This window comes from Pocillopora damicornis, chromosome 13 (assembly GCF_964200805.1).
Source record: "Pocillopora damicornis chromosome 13, jaPocDami1.2, whole genome shotgun sequence".
Classification (NCBI taxonomy): Eukaryota; Metazoa; Cnidaria; class Anthozoa; order Scleractinia; family Pocilloporidae; genus Pocillopora; species Pocillopora damicornis.
The window spans coordinates 5,823,248-5,843,240 of record NC_142682.1 but is presented as its reverse complement, the minus strand read 5'-3'; the positions used below and the strand labels follow the sequence as shown (position 1 = coordinate 5,843,240).

Sequence of the window (19,993 nt, the reverse complement as noted above, 5' to 3'; positions counted from 1 at the left end):
ATTTTTTAAATTACCCCTTTATTGATTCTATTAAAAATGAGGAACCGTACTATACACTACTGATAAACTATTTACAGCACAGTGCCTACCATAATGATGCCTATCACCTGATTACGGGAAGTTACTTACAATAAACGACATCAAAAATATAATAATGGCCTTCACTTTCTTTACAATACAGAAATTATCAAATGATGCTAATGATAATAATTTTTGCAGTACGTGATTTGGAATAGTCCTATAGTACATAAGTTACGTGGGAGGAGCAGCAGACTAACGGTCAATTCAGTAAACTACAAGTCGAGAGATCTGGGTACGAGACTTGGCCAGGTCAATGTGTTGTGTTCTTGAGCAAGACAACACTCTCACCATGCCTCTCTCTACCCAGGAATAAAAATGGGTACCGGCGAATTTTCAGGGAAGCCTGATGAAGTACTGGGGGGGGGGGGACCTTGCGATGGACTGGCAACCCATCCAGGGGGGAGTAATACTCATGGTTGCCTCATGCTAAATGGAGACCAGGATAAGCTTCGAACGGGTGGGTCAAGAGTGCAAACCTCACCTTTTTACTCCATAATTTGACGTATACAAAAGGAATTCTGCTTGCTATTCTCTCTCTGCTTTAGCTGTAACGCTACTTATTAAAAATCTTTTATTAGCAATCGCCAATTCACTCACCAATAATGGTACATACACTTATAAATTACAGTAATAACATTGCTAACCTGACTTAAAATGTAAACATGATCTAGATTTGAGGATAACTTGTAAAAATAGTCCTTTTAATGAAGGACTAAATCTTTATGGCTTCTGGGGCATACTTTTTCTTTAACTCTTTGGCCGTTAAGAGTGACTAGCATCTAATTTCTCCTTACAATATCTCGCCTGAATCACACATTAAGGTCATGAGAGTAAAGGAAATAATCTCCCATTTAAGAAGCTCTTGATTTTTTATCCAATTTGTCACACATCTTTCCTGAGTTGATGGAGTATTTATGTAATGTTTAAAAAACGAGCAGGAGTGTTTTATCGGGTTTAAAACCACGAGGCGTAGCCAAGTGGTTTTTGACCCGATAAAACACGTGCTGCGAGTTTTTTGAACGGCTTCAAAAACATTCTTGGAAAAGCGTGTGTCAAGAGAGTTCATAACAATTATGCTTTTGTGAACGTTATAAATTAGCATACGAGAAAAACATTCATGTATTGTCTAATATGCCTTTACCAGATTACTGTACTAATGGAATAGAGAATTTTTCCAGATGTTTATTTCACAACTGTACTATTGATTTGGTGCAAAAGTAAATTTACTGTGTGAAATTTGTTGAAAGAACATTAAATATGTTCCCACCATTTGTTGTGTCAGTTTCTGTGTTGATAATTAATTAATATTCATAAGTCACGTGCAGTGTCTTTATATCTGATAAACACCACATACTAATAAGGATGAGGTTTATCGATATAAAGTCACTGCACGTGATGTATTATCTACCATTTGATAGGTTAATGGGCTTATGAATTATTAATGAGTTTTTGAAGTTATGTTAATACTTTCCAGCTCTATGTAGTATTTCTTTGGTATGATATGGTTCTAAATGTTGTTGTGATTTATTCAAGAAGAGACTCATTGATGTCGTTAGAGAAAGTAGATTCTACAATAGAATCTGTTGGATTCAGCTCAGTTTGTGACGTTGTTTGCTCTAACCCAGCAAAGCGGCGATTGCTTGCTATCTTGAGGAAGCACGCTACTAATATCACAAAGAGGAAGAAACTCGTACAGGCGATTCCAACTGCCATACTTCTCCAGTGATCTGCAAAAGCCACAAGTGAGGGAATGATGAAAACTGAAAGATTAATTATTTGATTTCGCCTCGCCATGTTTCTATTGCGATGGACTAGCGTCCCTCCCAGATAGACACCAGAAACTGCGGTTCACTCGACCTATACGATTTAACTATGCTCATCATCCAGGCCCCCGGTTGTCGGAAGGGTGGATAATGACATCCACTGGATAAATCTCTATCCAGTGAACAGCGCATTACGTTTTGTTAACTCTTCTCCGCTGGATAGCGGATAAGAGTTAACAAAAGGAGAAGGAGCAGGCGCAGGAGGTTCAAAACGAGATGGTAACTGTGAACAGTAAAGCCTCAAGATCTTCATTTAAGAATGTCAAACACATTCTAGAATCGAAGAATCAGGTCCATATCTTCAAGCACTACAAATTTAAGAGGGGTTACGGGTCATATGTATATGTGAGATGAAAATGACTCAAAATTGTTACAGGCATGTGTACGATTGCATTTTGTTTTGTTATCTTTAATTACATCATATTCTAAAATTAGCTTTTCGAATAAATCTTTTCGCATTCAATAACAAATGCTGCAATCTGATTGGCTACGCTACTCGCTGGCGATCTATTTCGTAATATATAGCTTGTCACCGCGTGATTATACAAAAAATGAAACAAATTACATTCCTCTCCTTTTTTAAAAGACCAGTAGATTTACACTTAAAGGAAAAAAATGTTTATTCGCTCTCGAATTTAATGCTTTCATCAATTATCACGCAATAGAAATTCAGAGCTTAAAATCTAATTTTCAATCATTCCTTGTTTCATCACGAAACAAATACAGTATATGTTTGTGACTTACCAGAGTTGATGGCCTGTTCGTCGTAAAACTTTCTTTGTGGCGTAATGTTAGCCCGTGTTGCTCTGTACATCAGCTCAAATCGATTCATTTCCAAATCTCTGGTAGAATTGTACTTAAATGATATCCACAAACTATTTCCCAAAGAGCAGATCTCTAGTGGAGGCTTCTCATTTCCACAGAATTTTCCAATCATTGGACTTGAACAAGTGGGACCGTCTTTGATCTCAATAAAAGATCCAAGACAAGAGAGGAAGACAAATGATTCCGTTGTGAGCTGCACTTGAAAACCTTCAGGAGCGGTAATTACCCATGTACATTGTCTATCGGAACCACACACTGTTGGATTCTTTGAACTAGTGATGAATTGAGACGTTCTATTTGCTTTCAGAATAACTGGTTTCTCTGAATGCACGGGAAGACAAACAAGAAAAAACCGATACTTAGAGACTCGACAAAAAGGAAACATTGGGGACCCTATATTATTTATTTCCGGGGGGGAGAGGGTCGGAGGATGTTGATTACCAACAGGTATCGCGAAAAATTTAACTTGACTCACTCATAAGGCTCTTTAATATTCTTCTGATTCTCCACGCATGAGCAGTTCATCGGCAGTCAATTTTCTGTAGTCTTCCCATTATATTCTGTTTGCACCGACTCATCCCCTTCCCGTTTACCCTGAAAATCATGTGTGCCCCCCAAAAAATTATCCGCCCCCCCCCTCCCTTTCCAGGACATAAATATTGATTGGACCACAAGGAACCAATTTCAGGAAAAAAAACTCCTCTCTCCACAACACGTATGTTAAATTACATCTCCAAAGACAAAGCTATCATAATATTTCAACAGACTTGAATTCCATCGAATTTATAAATACTCGTTACTCAACTTACTCTTTCTTAATTTAATGAAAGTGTAATTCGCGAGGAATCCTCGTCCCTCATTCTCTCTGTCTGATTCGAATTTGACCCACATGTGCCGTCCTTCGGAATAAACAGTGCTCGCCTTAGCTTCACAATATCTGCTAATAAGAGGGCCACTGGCTTTTGCTCCATCTCTGAGTTCAACATAGTCACAACTGCACATAGCGCAGTACTCGAGGTCAACGGAATTGAGCATGAGCTTCACTTTCCAGTGTTGTGGGGCAGTTATCACCCAGATGCAAACGGTGCTGTTGGGATAGTGTGTTTCACTGTAGCCTGGACTCATTAAAATCCCCTCAGAAGCTGTTAAGTTTCGTCCACCGGGACAGGTAACTGATGGATATAAGAACAAGGAATCGCTATCATTCAAGGTATATGTATGTTTATACCTCAATTTGAACGTAAAAACGCAGAAATTGCTTTTGATAGCGCGTGCATTGTTAGCTAAGGCAACTTCAGATCGAAATCAACTAACGCATCAATTAACACACAAGTTAATCCGAGCGTGAAAAACTTTCCTTGTTGACCTTCATCAAAGCACACCAACAAACAATAATAACGCAAGGCTTTGTATTGGGTTCCTTGCGTGACGTTCCAAGATTGCGTATCCAAGAGCCATTAGTCATCTTTTAAACAACGGATCTTTTTAGAATTACAGAGCACAAGTGGGGCAAAGAACCTCACTTAGACCTCTCGCTAATTGTTAGTGTTGTTCTGAATATCGCTGGTCATTATGGTGGTCATTGTGAGAACCAAGGAAAAAAAATTGCATGCTTATTTCTACCGTATAGCTTACTTACCAGTTCCATTTCCGTAAAGAGTATTACTTGCCAGTATGCCTATGAAAAATGATTAAACTTAGATATCACATCTTTTTTTTCATTTAGATCAGCCATAACGATGTAAATGAAGGAGTGGTGAAGAATAGTGAGTGAATGTTTATTGCATTTATCAAACGACTAATATTCGACATGAACATCAGCAATGTCCTACGCGATTTGCAAGACAAAAATATCAGTTGTGCTTGTATGTATTCAGAAAAAACAACACAAAGCGTTGGTATATAAAATTAATGAATTGGATTTTTGCGAAATTGCTTCGAACTGCCACGAAATTTCATCTTCAAGGAAAGCTCTTTTCCAAAGTTATTTGACAAATATCAAGCAATTATCTAAAACAACCATCGTTAGCGACTTAAAACTGGTTGACATGGTTTTTATAAGATTGCAGTTAAAAACGTTATCCTTGAAAGAGTATAGAGCATCTAGTGATAAATGCAATAAAAACTGGTTAAAATCGGCTATCTGGATGTAAGCTAGATAATTATCGTTGTTGCGACTAACTCAAAACCCATGTGAAACATCTTCTCGGGGGATAGGTGCCACAAAAAAGTAAGGTGGACCGAACAATCTAAATAGATTTTTTGACGTTGCAATTCGTTGAGCCGCTATCAAGCTATTAAGGAAAAGGAAAAAATAGCAGCAAAACAACAAACACGAAACTTAAGTATAGACATTAGGGGTATTGAATAAGTCATATTCGTTTCCTTGGTAACCTGAAATAATATCGATCACAAAATGTTCAACGGTCAATAAAAAGCGCATTTATCGCTTCAAATGGCTGATGGTTGCACTGAAAATCCAAATCTATCAAAGCTCAAGTAGGGGACACTGTCACCAGACAAGGAAAAAAAGGAAAGCAAAGAAAAAAATCCAGGGTAATGATACAGGAAAACGTTATTGGAGTAGTGATGAGCTAGTTATGGTCTCTGTTGCGGCACGGCAAAGATCCTTTCAAGACGAGTGTATTTCACTATTATTCCGGATTTGGATAAAACTTAAAAATAGCTATATAGTTCAATGTATTGGATCATTTGTTTCCCACAGGAGACTAAATGTCCACACTAAATTGGTACTAAATAGGCTTATGTAGAACAGGAAGCATTGAATACTACAACACTAGACCCAAAATAGCCCGACAATTTGTCTACCCGGAGTGTGAATTGAGAACTATTTTCAAAAGACCATATATCATTAAAGACAACAAAAAACCTGATATTCAATGCCAGAAAGTATAGCCTTTAGAAACGCAAGCCTTGGGATCCTATTAAAAAGTCGATTTATGATTCACTACGATTACTTGCAATTTCACGCTTAAATTTTTGGAAGAACCCCTTGAATTACAACGCTCTACACAAATCATTCTAAAACTAATATTTTGGCCATTTATGACTTTTATATGATGAACAAGGGTAAGTGGCTTCGGTTAAAAGTTTAAATATACCTAAGAACTACCTTTTTCTAGGGGTGCATCATATGACGTCAATAAACACTTTGAAACACTTCATTTATTAAAGAACCCTCGCGATAGGTAAAATAATTTTCCTGGTTATTTTTTTCTGTTCATTTTTTAAAGCTCATCCACAACCCTTCCGTCAAGGATAAGATATTTCATTTGGCAAAATGTTTGTCCGTTGAGCAGTGTGTTGCTTGCAATTGTAGAGTCAATTCATTTCTTGTTGGTGAACAATCAGCGTGAATCGGTAATGACTGGATTTGTTTGTAGCTTCAACTCCTTAGCTTATTTGAGCATGAATCTACAATAACAACAGACTGGTTTTGCCACTGGAAGCACAACTTTTCAATTGAGTAAAACAGAGCAAATGTCGCATGAATAATTAAAATGCCGTTATGTCATTCATAAACGTTTATGGTGCCATCATCGGAACCATATAGTTTAACGGCAAACTGCCGTTTCTAGAAATCTCAGAAGCATAAACAATAAACTTGAGTTTACTCACCAATCCAAACCAACAAAAGCTCTCTTAGGTGAGTGAAATGATTCATTTTCCGTCGTTCCCCCCTCGCACGTCCGCTGGGATTAAGTACGTGATTTTTTACCATTTAGTTCGGCAGTGCACGATTCGTTTCTTTGTGGAGAACGCCGCCTAAGCATTATCCGATGCACGCCAGCAGATATGTCTAGCCAATAACAAAGGAAATTCCAGCTGCTTGTCTTCGTCCTTTGGCGCTCCGTTTGTCTAAGTTTTTGGAGCACTTCACTTACAACTGGGCGTACAATTAAATTTCAACTCGATATGTTTCGCACGGCGAAGGAGAAGCCAACATCGTAAATTTAAGATTCCGAACAGTTTATTCCCCTTGGCCTTCCTTCCCTAACATGTAAACAACCATCGGATTCAATATCGTTTTGGTATATTGCAAGCTTGTTTTGTTATCGATAATAACTAAAATGTGATACAGTATCCGTCTTGAGGATGAAAAGTCCACCAATATTGCTCTGAACAATTCTAACATGTATTCCTGCTCAGATAAATACGCCCTTGGCGGCCGTCTCAATCCTATTTTCTCCTATCAAGCTGACGTTAAGAACTTAATTCAAACGTTAAAGCTTTTTTTTATTCAATGCCATTTCCTGTTCATTGTACGTGCTGTCTGTGTGCGGTTCCATTAATATCAACATATTGCTTCTGGTTAACCTCAAATACTTGGCACTCTTTGGACTCCTTATACAATTCGATGCACAGAAACACGTTAGAGATGGCAATGCCACATCAGAACACTCCGCTTTTTATTGAATTATGTTAGCATACATCTCTAGAAATCTGGGCATTTGCACTGACTATTTTCACTGCTGTGATTGACTGCGAGATAATCTCTGCTTTTAGCACACGATTAAATTAATCCCTTTCTATTTTTTTCCGCATCTAACACCCGGCTGGGACTTCTACCTCCAGAGGCGACGCAACGATTTGTTGATAACTCTTTTTGCTTAAACTTAACTTCAAAAGCAAGCGAAATTTTATTTCCAGGTTCTTTGGACCCGCAGTTATAACTTTGGATCCGTAGTTACAACTTTGAAGCAACTGTTATGACTTAAAAACGGATATCCACTTTTTTTCGCAATTAAAATAGTATGTTCAGAACTCCGTAGGCCATGACAACATGGCCTACACTCATGACGTTCCAGCTCACCAACAATTCTAAGTCTTTATTTATATTAGGTACCAGATACCCTCAATTAAACTATTTAATTATAATGTTTTTAAATCCTTTTTTTTTTTTTTTTTTAAATTGGTACGGTTTCGAGTACAACAGATTGTAGTAATTTTAATTACTCTCTTTAAAAAGAGCTCGACTCAAATCAGATCGCGCGCTTCTCAAGGTTACCAGTTCCTTTGTTTTTATATAGTTCGTGCTTTGGTCAGAATTGCTACGGTTAGAGAGCAGCACCGATCTGAACTGAAGTATGTGACGAAATTAATTAGCGGCCAGGTTGCCAAGCAGAAAAAAAAGGCGCGGGCGCAAAGCAGATATTGTGTTCACCAGCTCACGCACTAGCTAAAAACGCGTACAAATTTTTAAGAGATCAACGAAACGAAGAATCTTATAAAAGAAAGATCTAGGACAGATCCTCTTCATTTTGAGCAGAAGTTTCTTTTATCGCAAGTTCTTATTCAAAAGAGTTCCTATCCATTTAAGTTAATGAAATATACGAACTATAAAATTTAAGGCCTCACTACCAAGTCTTTCTAATGATATCAACATGCCCGTTCTTAAAGCATTCGACCCATGTTCATTCCTCTCCAACTGCGTTGATAATTTATCGAAAATGTATCCTTGAACAAATGACAATGTCCGGCGGATATGGACCGAAATAAAACGTTTCACAAAGTAATCGATTATAGAATTTTTTTTTTTTTTTTAACTATTTACCTCCGGCGTGGACTTCTCACTAAGCGATACTTTTGAACTAAAGTAATTGATTTTTACTTGTACGAATTAAACAGCTGTGTACAATCAAACTGCTATTCATTTTTAAACGTTTTCTGTTTAATTTAAAATTTTGATCTGCAACTATCACCATCTACAATGCAGTTAGATGATTTCCTGAGGAAATAATATTTCACCTTAACGACTTTAAGCCTCCCTAAAATGTTCTAAATTAGTCCAAGGGGTAAAAGACTGAATAAAAATCGTTTTATCTTTTTAAGTTTTAAGCGCATGCAATTAATATTTCAGATACTTCTTTGGAAAACCCTACTCCTGCATGGCAACTTGATTACCAATAATTAATTTACAAAGAACATTCTTTCTTTGGAAGATGCACTTCTATCCATTTTTCTCTGCATGAAGTCGCTATATCTGAAATGCAGTGTACTAGCTGCTTGAAATTTTTCTGAAGTCTTGCTATTTGCCTTTGGGAATGATGGCTCGTTTGATATCTCCGTGGCTTCCTTAGTCTTTGGAGAAATTTTATCAAAATCGTTGTCTGTTTTTTTCAACTTTATCAGTGGAAGTTTCATAGTATCGCTTACAAACATGTCCCCGAATTTTTCGTGTTTCCTCTTGGAAGGCTTCGCATAAGGATCTCTACAAATTAGCGGCGTGTATTTGTGGACATCAATGTTGGGTAGTTTGAGGCGACCGTTCGTTTTGTTGTACATGTCGTAGTTGTATGGTACCTCGTGCACCGTTTCCAAATTGTCAGCGAAGCAAACTTTAGCTTTGTGAAAATCCTTTTTCCTCCATGAATGGGAACGCTGTAGACGAGATCTCGGATTCATCGCGCTATCTTGAAAAGAACAGTTAAATGTTTCTCGCAATGTCATGATACCGTCATTTTCTCTGCAAGTTTGTTGTCAGTTAAGCTCTGCCAAGCAACCAAGTCTGCATCCATAGATTCCATTTCTTTTTTCGAAGAGAGCATCTGAAAAACACCATCACAACATTATGTTCAATCCATGTCTATTTGAGATCAGTGCTGCTTCCTCCAAAATTTCTGCACCCTGATATTTGAAAAATACTAACAGCGCAACAAGAGGTTGTTTATAATGTCTTCAGCTCTCTTTGTCACTATCACATTGAACAATAGAGTCAGCGGAGATCCATTCACACTTTCAGAAATCAAAGTACTCCTCGAGAAACGCAATTGTTTATATCGTCTTCACGAAATGAATTGTAAAATAAGCCCCCTTGGGCGAGGAGCCTTGTAGCAAATGCCCTTAAAAATTCTGAAACATAAATTCGGAACGGAAGTAAAGTAGTTTCAATTTTTTTTCAAAAGAAATCACTACAATTCCAGAGACCTTCTACTTAGCCGAGTGCTTGATAAGCGACAATGAGGAGCAAATGTAAGCATTGTACGATACAAAATGCAAATAATTTTCTACCAAAAAATGATTATCAAGTTGTGCTATTGTCAAAGAACAAAAAACGCAGCACCAGAGCTCTAAAACGGAAGCCTTTTAATCCTAGTGACAATAAAGTAATTCAAAATGTCCTTGACTAGTTATTCGTTAAAGTTAGCGTTATGTAAACAACAAGCTCACTTTTGAAGAATTCATCAAATTTGAAACAGCGATAGCAACCAGTTACCTTTTTGAAGTGAACAGCGGAAAGAGAAGTAGTTGGTTGGTTTTGTTCCGATTTAATGTGTTGTCTGGGATAAAAAAGTTACAGCACGTATACATGAAAGGAAAGCTGTTCTTGTATGCGAGAAACCACGAATTGACGCCGGACGTACCAGTAGCTTATTTTGAAATGGAGCCAAATCTTATTCCTTCCTGTTTTAACTTAATTTAATTGCAAAAAATCCATGAATATGTTATTTAGCTGCTTAAACAGATTCAAAAGGCTAGTTATGTTTTAATGAAGCTGTTCTGCGCTGTTGCGCTTGAGATAAAACATTATCATGCTAATCCAAACGCCGCCATATTTCTTTCCACAGTCAGAAGAGAAATCAAATATTTGACTGTATTTTTGCAATTAAATTCATCGTACAATTGCTGCACGACAGGATCTTGTTGATTCACCGTAAATACATGGATTGCGGCGTTGCTCTTTTTATACAACCTGATCCCGTTCAGTCTCAGAGTTTATATCACGTATATGGTTTGTATCCGGGGTAATATTCTACCGTGTAGTCTGATCATCAGGGTACGGGTAGTCTTGAGAAGGACTGTTGTTGGTTGTGAGGATTAAAGGAATTCAGTGGGTAGAAAATCAATTCGAGAGGGTAAATGCGTCATCGCGATTTGCACCTCGTTTGCAAGAGTTCACACCTTCCCACCATCAGAGTAAAGAAAGCAGTTTGAACGAAACGAGCACTTCGCTTATGTTTAGGAATAAAGCAACAATTCCACAGGCGATGATCGACAACGCAGCGGTGATGATAACGTAAATCGTTCGCTGTGCTAACGAAGAATGCTCGATTGACTTATCACCCACAAACAAACATCATGCTTCGAGCGTTACGTCAGTCGTGCGTCTTACTTTGTACAACAACATTGATGGATACCCGGGAGCCGACATACTTTAAAAAAGTAACATTCCTTCGCCCGGCTACCAAGCGCTGTCTACCAGCTATCGACGGAGCGTCGGGCGAGTGACGACAGAATATCAAAAAACCATTAGGCATTATATCAAACTTTCTTAATTCTGCACAATTTCGTTTCCAGAAGTACCCGGAAGCGTGCAAATTTACCGTAATTAGCTCCTGTCGGGCCAACATATGATCATCAATTATTGAACCAAAACTTCAGTTTTACTGTACAGTAGATATCTAGTGAAAACTGGGAAAGAGCTACAAAAAAAAATAGGATAAATAATTTTGGCCAATCAGTGATTGTTCAAAACTACTTATCCCTTTCTCCGAGTCTTTTTTTTTTGTACAAAATCTGTCGACCTTCGCGAAACAGAGTGCGAAGTTCTTTCCGGCTAATCGCCGAAATTAGATTTTGCCAATACAAAGAACGAAACTCTGGTAAATGATAAAAGTTTCACTTTCTAAGCGACACAAAAACATTTGGCGAACCCCTTGACTAAATTTGCATACTTTCACGTGCTTCGTTCATTTAGTTTCGATCATTTTTTGTCAATACTTATTTACACCGTATGGTTTAAATGTTTAGGAAGCTGTTAAGGGGGAAACATTGTGATGGCTTATCTTGTTCTACGTGTGGAGACATTCTTCTTTTCCTTGTTATTTGCCTGTGGAGGTAACCTTTACATACGAAAATTTTTAACCGGAGTTGATATTGCTACTTTGAAGTATTTATTCCGTATTACGGATTTTCGATTTTGTTCAGTCCACATTTCACTAAAAAACGCTCAGACTGAGTCTTCCTAAATATGACGAAAAGTTAAGAATCGAGGTTTATATTCTTACCTGTCTGTTCATGTCTATGTTTTCATCACCAGATGTTTCGGTAGGATATCATTCTTTGTTTAGAATAGAATTTTAGTACTCGAGAAGGTTCGAAAACTTATATCTCTAAAGTGACGATAACGAGCACCGAATTCATCTGCATTCGAGATTACCTGTTTTAATTTGGCCAAAGTCTCAAACTTGCGATGAACAGTGTAAAGTGTAATATCTCCTTTTAAACTCAGAGTCGAAATTTTTCCCAGAGGAAAGGCCTTTCATTTCTCTGTTTATATCGTGATGTTATGGCCCAAAACTTTGGAGTACGAAATAACGCGTGAAATCATGCTCACTACACCTTACCTTCACTACAAGTTCACCGGTTTGCACGAATGATTGCAGTTGTTTCATTTTTCGTTAAGATTTCTTCATTACCAAAATTAATTCGAAAGGTACCGTAATGAAAGAAATTCAGTTTCTATTAAAACTAAAATTCTTTGCGGAAAACTGGATTGTATCACGAAACTCGTAAAAATGAATTTATCAGTACAGTTAGAGAGATGTTAACGACTCAGACGTCCATCGATTATTCGCTAATTCCAGTCTTACATTAGATTAATAAAATTTCAAGTAACGAAATTTGTCCTTCGATAAATCGATTACATTTGAAAAAAAAATTATCGAAAATTTGATTTTAAGGGAGGCTATTTCTGTTAGGATCGTGTCATCCCAAGCAAATGTGTCGCCAGTTTTTGAAAAAAAAAATTGACAAATAGACAAATACCCACTCGGTCTCGTAAACCAAATTAAAAAATTGACTGGTTTCTAATTCACAGATTCTCAAGCTCTGTATACGAACCTCCAAGCTGTTTACGTCTCTACGTTGGGACACGACTTTGTCAACTGTGGTTCTTACGACGAACCATGCCGATCGGTGAAGTCAGCCGTTCTTAGGGTGACCTGGGGCGGAAGGATACTTTTAAATGGGACTGGAACCGAAAAGCATCCGTACGATTGTGGGGACAGTAACACCACTCTCTATATAAACAAAAGGGTAACAATAAAAGGCGTGTATTTCAAGCCTCGTGTATCCTGTCATCACGGCATTAATTTCCAGGTCCCCCCTAGCAAAGAGCAGTCATTAGGAATATTGCTATCAGGAATAATCTTTAGTCGAACAGCTTTGACGTTCAACGACAGCTTGAACGCGAAGATCATCGACTGTTTGTTTGAAAACGCCTTGACTGCGCTGACGATTCAAATTCAGGACAGTGCGGCTTTTGAGTTAGATATTCGATACTCGAAATTCCTTCACAACAAGGTATTGTGTATTAAGCTCTCGTTATTAACTCCAGGTACAAACGGAACTTCCCAAGTCTTCTTGAGAGTTTTCGACACGCATTTTATGGGAAATGGGTTACAAAACAGAAGGCTGGCTGAGAGTGGAATAATCAAAATAACATCCAAGGCGGAAGTAAATATCACGTCCGCCCGGATCATTACCTCCATCCAGAATGTAACATGTTCAGAGAACTATGGTTATTTCATGAATCTAAATGCTTCATCAGCCGTGACGGAAGAAACTTTTACAGACATTCGCTTGCACCATAACATCCAGTCACTTTCGCAGAAAGTGGCAAGGAAATTTGATGTGGATAGTCTTTATTATTCAGTTACTAGAGAAACTCGTGTAAGGTTAATTAACTTACAGTGCATCCAAAACTTTGACTTACGATGTATAGCGATTCATTCCCAGAAAGCTGACGTGGAAATTCGGAATTCAAAACTCGTTGGGCAGTCTGCCAATCGGAGCAAAGGAGCTGGTTTGTTTTTGGTGGCCAACATTACAGCGCTATTAAACGTTTCAAATACCAATTTCACCTCAAATAAAGCAGCCATGGGTGGTTGTGTGTTTGTCAATGCTCCAGATGGAACTTTAACTGCGAAATTCACCAACGTCAAATTCGAACATTGTAACGCCAGTAGGACTGGTTGTGCGCTTGCAGTTGGGGAGCCTCCTTTACCACACCAATATTATGGATCATGTCCGTCCAAGATGCATTTGACAATCACTAATGCAAATATTGTTGCTGGTCAAGGAAAGTTCAACAAATCGATAATTGTCTTCTTATGTTTAAAAAGCGGTGTGATTACGATAGAGGGGTCCCAATGGATGAACAACCGTCCAAAAAAAAAGGGTACCTCTTTGCATATAAGAGCAGAAAATGGAAATGGTGAGATGGCCTTATCTGTTTCGAGGTCTTCCTTTAAGAACAATGTAGGATGCTCAATTTCGATGACAGCGCCGAATTCAAATGGAGGAAACGTAACCATTGTGGACACTTTGATTGCTAACAATGCGAAGCGACCGACAACAGGCTTGTTAATTAGTCCTAAATACCTACTTAAACTTGTGAACGTGTCAATAGTGCAAGCTCATTATGGACTGAAAGTGATCACACTAGCTGATCCTCGAGAGAAGAAGCGAGAAGTCTACCCAGTCGATATCACTGTCTATAATTGCACTTTTAAAGATAATATCTATGATATGCTATTCAGTCTGCTTGACCCCCGATCGGTTCGTCTCATGATTCGGAACACAGTCTTTACCAGCAAGGAGACGTGGAAAAGAAGCTATGCCATACGCTTTCACATTCCACCCTTGACAAAGCTGAATACTTCTCAGGCGGTTATAGGCCTGGACAACAATACTTTTGAGTTTAGGCCATCCACTAACTTTGCACTTTTCTTCCATGGTAATAAAACGCTGTGGATTAGACAGTCCACCTTTAGAAACTGTGTCTGCCTCTATCGCGAAAAGTGGGAAGTGCTAGGGAGCAGTTCATCTGACTCCTATTTCTATGAGACAGCTACTGGCGCATTATCAATTATCACAATCCCTGATACACCATCAAAATCCGGTTGTGTTCTACAGAATACCAGAAACGATACTCACCCATTGTGGACGTATGACAGTGACGTGGTAATTGCGAATACCATATTTCAAGATAATTCGGGTATCATAGCTGGTGCAGTATCAATCAATAACGGAAACATCACGTTTCAAAATTGTGTCTTCCGAGACAATTTTGGTATTGAACAAGCAGGTCATGTTTATTCTGCATATGGAACGGGTCAAGTCCTTTTTAAAGAATGCTTCTTCGTCAGAACAAAAGTAGATTTGAAATTGAGAAATGGCACGTTCTCTAAAGCAACACTCTTGTATTCTGAAAGTGGAGGGCCAATGAGATTTCAAAACACATCCATGACTTCATTTGTTTCTACGTGGAGTCCATATCCAGTGCTTCATATTTCTAGCGGAGGATACTTTTCTATGGACCACAATACAACCATTCAGTGCAACAAAGGAAGTCAGCTCTGGCTTGAAAATACCACTCATTTTTCTTCAGCTGAAAACATGAAGAATTTTTGCAAACTTAATGTTACCAGCCTAAAATTTACGTGTTGGACTTGTGCCGCTGGTCATTACAGCCTCCGAGAAGGGCGTTCACGTGGTTTAGATGTGGTAGACAAGAGTACGTGTTACAAATGTCCATTTGGGGCCACTTGCCGAACTGGAATCATAACTGCAGACGAAAATTTCTGGGGATATCAAAGCACCAAAAGACCGCAAGAGCTCGCGTTTATTCTTTGCCCCGACAGTTATTGTCGAAGTCCAGCTACCGGTTCTTCGGAATATAACGAATGCGTTGGAAACAGAACAAGCATTTTATGCGGCACCTGTGCTCCAGGATATAGTGAGACTCTTCTTTCTACCGATTGTCTGGCCAATGAAAAGTGTGGTAACAGCGTGTATTGGTTTATTATAATACTGGCCACAACTAGCTTGGCTACATATCTTTTAATCAAACCACCAGTTTTCAAATTTCTCAAAAAGCAAATATTATGGTTTAGGAATCAGGAACATGGGATAGTAAAGGAAGATTTAGGTGACGTTTGTGAGCACCTGGACAGCGGTCATCTTAAAATTGTCTTTTATTTCTATCAAGCTGCCGAGGTACTGACTGTTAGTTCCACCGACGACTTGCTCCATAAAATATATTTTATGTCTGTGATCATAGCAGGTTTCAATTTTCAATTTCGCATGTTTGAGGAAAAAGCGGGATGTCCTTTCGTTGGCCTTACAGCAGTGACCAAGGAGTTGATGCTGTCTGGAACAGTTTTTGCCACCATGGCAGAAGTTTTTATCATCTACTGGTTGCATTTTGGTTTCAACATTTTACGACGTAAGGCAGTCCCCTCTCCTCAGCGATACATGGCGACAATTATAGAGATAATGCTGCTTGGATACGAACGGTTAGCAGAAACATCTTTGAAGCTTTTGCGATGCGTTCCTATAGGTTCCGAAAATCGTCTTTACCTCGACGGAAGTGTTACATGTTGGCAATGGTGGCAATATGCACTACTGGCATACGTTATAGTATTCGTGGTCCCTTTCTTCTTTGTTCTTTACTTCGGTTCTTTTAAACTTTATCGGGGACTGGTTTCGACCGGCGAGTTCCTGGGAGCATGCATTATGCCACTGCCTTTCCTGATATACTGGCTCATAAGACACAAAATGAGGCCGAACACCGATCCATCGCTAGTAAGAGGGAAGCCTGAGAACGAACCTGTGTTGGAAGTAATACAAGGACCATTCCGCCCGCCAAATGATGACGATAGTGGAACTTTATACTGGGAGAGTGTTTTGATTGGCCGCCGTTTAATCCTCCTTGCTTGCCGTGCGTTTATTGAAGATGCAATGTTGTGCTCAGTCCTTATGGCTGCTCTTTGTAATGTCAACCTCTTCCACCATCTGCGCAAGAACCCTTACCACAGCACCATCACTAACAGCACCGAAACAGTATCCCTTTTTGCATTGGTTATTATTTCGTTGATAAACATTCCAAAGGCGACTCTTATCTCGTTCAGCACAAGCCGTCACGGGCCGAGCATACGGTATTTACAAGCCATGGAATGGATTGAGATCTGTTCTCTGCTTTTCTTCCCATTGTGGTTTTCCCTGTGTGTAGCTCTTGCCATCATTTCTCAGCTCTTTCGTTTTATTGCACCTACAGCCATACAAATATATCGTTACCTCAGGCGATGTCATACAACGACCTGGAGTACAATAGATATGAGAGAGCCACTTATGGGTACCTCTTATCTGGACTCCGACAGTGATTCGTAACTGTGTGTATAGCTCTTCGCGCTAACAACCGCTTAGTGCAGTTGAAACAATGAACTTATCTAAACTGTGAGGGAAACTGAATACCGCTCGTGTCGTTCTGTTTACAACATCGCCTTCGATAACTGTGAAACAAACACGTTTTTCACCAATTTTCCCATTTAAAACTCTATGCTCGGAATTGTTTTTAAAATAAGACAACAGAGGACTTTATCCTCTCTTGGATATGACGAGTTAATTGTTGAAGCAACAGGTTTTTATGCCCGAAACAAGACATTTTTTTAGTTTTATTCAGAAGGAAGATCGAAAAATAAAAGTCATCGAGTTGATTAACACCTTTTTTAATCAAAATTAATTCCTCTTTTGATAGTATCATTTACTTAAACGATTAAAAATTTCGGTTAAAATTTTAACCAGTCCTTCTTTTGAGGGACCAGTCATTGCTTATCGTTAAGGGGAGAGGGGTCGGAGGATTTTGGTTTTGTTAAAGGGGAGAGGGGTCGGAGGATTTTGGTTTTGTCATAATAAAATTTATCTGATCCTCCCATAAGCTCTGTAGTATTCTTAAGACCCCGAACACCCCCCCCCCCCCTCCATTGGCAGTAAATGACCTGAAGTCCCCTTTAAAATTTTGTTGGAGACGACTGATCCCCCCTCCACCCCCCCTAAAAACCGTATGATCCTCAAAATTCTCTGCCCCTTCCCCCCCCCCATGGACAGTAACTGATCCTTAAGCTCACCGAAGAAAAAGTAAGATGCGTGGAAATTGATTTCGATTTTCAAGTTTTTGTATTGAATGATAAAATGGACAAAAACCACTACATTTTTCAGGGTAGTTTGACTTGCCGGATTGATAACTTCCAGAAGGTTTTGTCTTATAGAGTTCACAACCGGGCCTGTCCGGGAGTCGAACCCGGGACCTCTCGCACCCTAAGCGAGAATCATGCCACTAGACCAACAGGCCGGTCTTAAGAACCTGTGTAGAAAAGGGTATTTTTATTATTGATATACTAAAAACGGGTGTATTGATACTTGCGTGCCATAACTTTGTCGTGAATAGACTGGCGTTCCTGGTCTTTCGATCAGCGTCACATTTCGGATCATTTTTCAAGTCTGATTGAGCACTTGTTTAACTTGGGAGCGTATCCTAAGGTACAGTCATAAGAGTGTACACTAAGACTTCAAAACAAGTTGTCACTGAGTCTAACAAAGAATCAAAGAAGATCAGACAATCATGGAATCACCACGATGGCCATTCGAACCCATTCGGTACAAGAACTTCACCTCACAGTTAGGAGGGTCTGAATGGGGTTTAGTGTTTAGTGTTATTTGCCCATGTTTTTTAGTGTTTATTGTTAAATTGGCCATTTTTTAATGTTTACTGTTCTTGAAAAAAAATATTGTTTAGTGTTTGAAAGGAGACCCCAAAGTCTTTTTTAGCATTTCAAATTTTATCTGCCCTTTTAAATTCTGCAAGAAAATTAAGAAAATCAGTCGCGAACAGTGAGCTAAAGCTGAAATGCTCTTGTCCTTAGAACCAATAGTGCGCCTTACTAGACCCTCAGTACTAGATGTACTTAAGGGGATACGTTTGGTATCTTCTGGAAATCCAACCAAAGTGGTGTTTGCAAAAGACCAATTGCGCTTGAAATTGGGCCCCAAGGCAAAGTACTGGTGTTAGACTACGATTTGGACTCTCGAGAGTCTCGCCTCGTAGAACTGCGTTTACACCGACCAGTCGATGTAAATGTTCGGAACGAAGTATTCAAGGATGCGCAGGACCTATGCTTTACCAATGACATAGTCTTCGTTGCAGAGAGAGGCTCATCAGCAATCCGTTTCATTGAATTGAAAGGCGAAGTACTTTTAAAACCCGAACACCTAAAATCGCGAGCTGATTTGCTTTCGCAGCTTAGTCGTATCGGCTTGTCACTTGAGGGTACAGGTCCAGTTCTACGGAAGCGGTTGACGACACATCTGAGATCTTCAGCTGCACAAGTCGAGAATAAAGAAATTGTCCAGATTAACCCACCTTTAAGTAAACTAACTTCCATCTGTGCGGCAAGTAAGAATATCCTCTTGTGTGCAGATTATGAGCAGAGAAGCATACTGCAGCTGGAATTAGAGTACAATGGAGTGGCTATCATCGGTAGTAGGCTGAGACAGATAAACTACCCCAATGAGGTGACAAGTGTTGAATCTCTTTATGTTCTGCGGCAATCAGCATACTTGGCTGCAACTGGTGCAGAATCTCCAGATTCTTGCAAGGAAACCAAGAGGCTGTATGGTTATGAGCGCAACATCGTTTTCACCGAAAACAAAGATCACAAGGGTAAGACCTTTAATCCCTTAAGTGCAACAGTCGAGACCTTGTTGGGTACTGGCCATGAAGGAACCGCTGATGGAACTGAAGAAAGCTGCTCATTTACACAAGTTCATGCAATCTGTTCTTTGCAGAACACTATTTTGTTTCTGATTTAGCTGCTGGAACAATCAAACTAGTTTTGGGGCTTACTGGCACAGTGTCCTTTCTTCGCAACGTCGGATGTCTCCATGATAGTTTTGGAATTGGTGCACGTACGATCGACGCAGTCCAATTATCTCTTCAAGACGCTGTGTGCAATGTTTCATCTGTAAATGTTTATATTAAAAAAATCCGTCGCTGAAGTAAGGCAGTACTATAAAATGAAAGAAACAACAGCAACAGATGGCCCTGAAGGAACTGTTTCCAGCAAAACACAGGAGTCATTGGTACTTCTCGAACGAGGTACGGAACAGCTCCGAGATAACGTTAAGAATGTAAACGCGGACTATCTTGGTGACATTGACCTGCGTACGCTGTTAACAGCTCAGGTGGAGAACCTTCATGCAGTCTCCCACTTCAAAAACGAGACTTTCACTGCTCTTCAGTATGCTCAAGTGTTTGGAAGTCTTATTATCCAGTGCCCAAATCCGGTTTGGAGTTACGGGACGTAAATTTGATGAAACCTCCTCCAGCTGGTAGCGTTGATCCCAACATTGAGGCAGCCATGAAGGAATTGGTTGACAGGTATCGACCTGTCAGGCAGAGG

At 39.2% G+C, this 19,993-nt stretch overlaps 2 protein-coding genes, 1 long non-coding RNA gene, 1 other non-coding gene and 1 pseudogene across 5 annotated transcripts; 2 read left to right on the top strand and 3 right to left on the bottom strand.

Annotated features, from left to right (window-relative positions):
• Window positions 1–638: 638 nt before the first annotated feature.
• LOC113686034 (tolloid-like protein 1) lies at window positions 639–6,931 on the bottom strand. The gene is made up of 5 exons (XM_089192907.1): window positions 6,369–6,931; window positions 4,369–4,407; window positions 3,539–3,901; window positions 2,649–3,050; window positions 639–1,808 (listed from the first exon to the last, which is right to left on the bottom strand). The coding sequence occupies exons 1-5, from the start codon at window positions 6,469–6,471 to the stop codon at window positions 1,606–1,608; spliced, it is 1,110 nt and encodes a 369-aa protein (XP_089049033.1). The 5' UTR covers window positions 6,472–6,931; the 3' UTR covers window positions 639–1,605.
• Window positions 6,932–8,342: 1,411 nt separating this feature from the next.
• LOC149035184 (uncharacterized) lies at window positions 8,343–11,957 on the bottom strand. 2 transcript variants are annotated; one of them, XR_016182658.1, is made up of 2 exons: window positions 11,759–11,957; window positions 8,343–9,298 (listed from the first exon to the last, which is right to left on the bottom strand). It is a non-coding gene; the product is annotated as an uncharacterized LOC149035184 (long non-coding RNA). The 2 variants fall into 2 exon arrangements; XR_016182657.1 differs by lacking the exon at window positions 11,759–11,957 and adding an exon at window positions 9,400–9,671.
• Window positions 11,443–17,331, top strand: LOC149035183 (uncharacterized). The gene is made up of 2 exons (XM_089192903.1): window positions 11,443–11,588; window positions 12,571–17,331. Exons 1-2 carry the CDS (start codon window positions 11,528–11,530, stop codon window positions 16,923–16,925), a joined length of 4,416 nt encoding a protein of 1,471 aa, XP_089049029.1. The 5' UTR covers window positions 11,443–11,527; the 3' UTR covers window positions 16,926–17,331.
• Window positions 17,332–17,814: 483 nt separating this feature from the next.
• On the bottom strand, window positions 17,815–17,886 carry Trnap-agg (transfer RNA proline (anticodon AGG)). Its single transcript has one exon. It is a non-coding gene; the product is annotated as a tRNA-Pro (tRNA).
• A 1,721-nt stretch (window positions 17,887–19,607) lies between these two features.
• The window catches only part of LOC149035181 (uncharacterized), a 1,955-nt pseudogene continuing 1,569 nt past the window's right edge, over window positions 19,608–19,993 (top strand).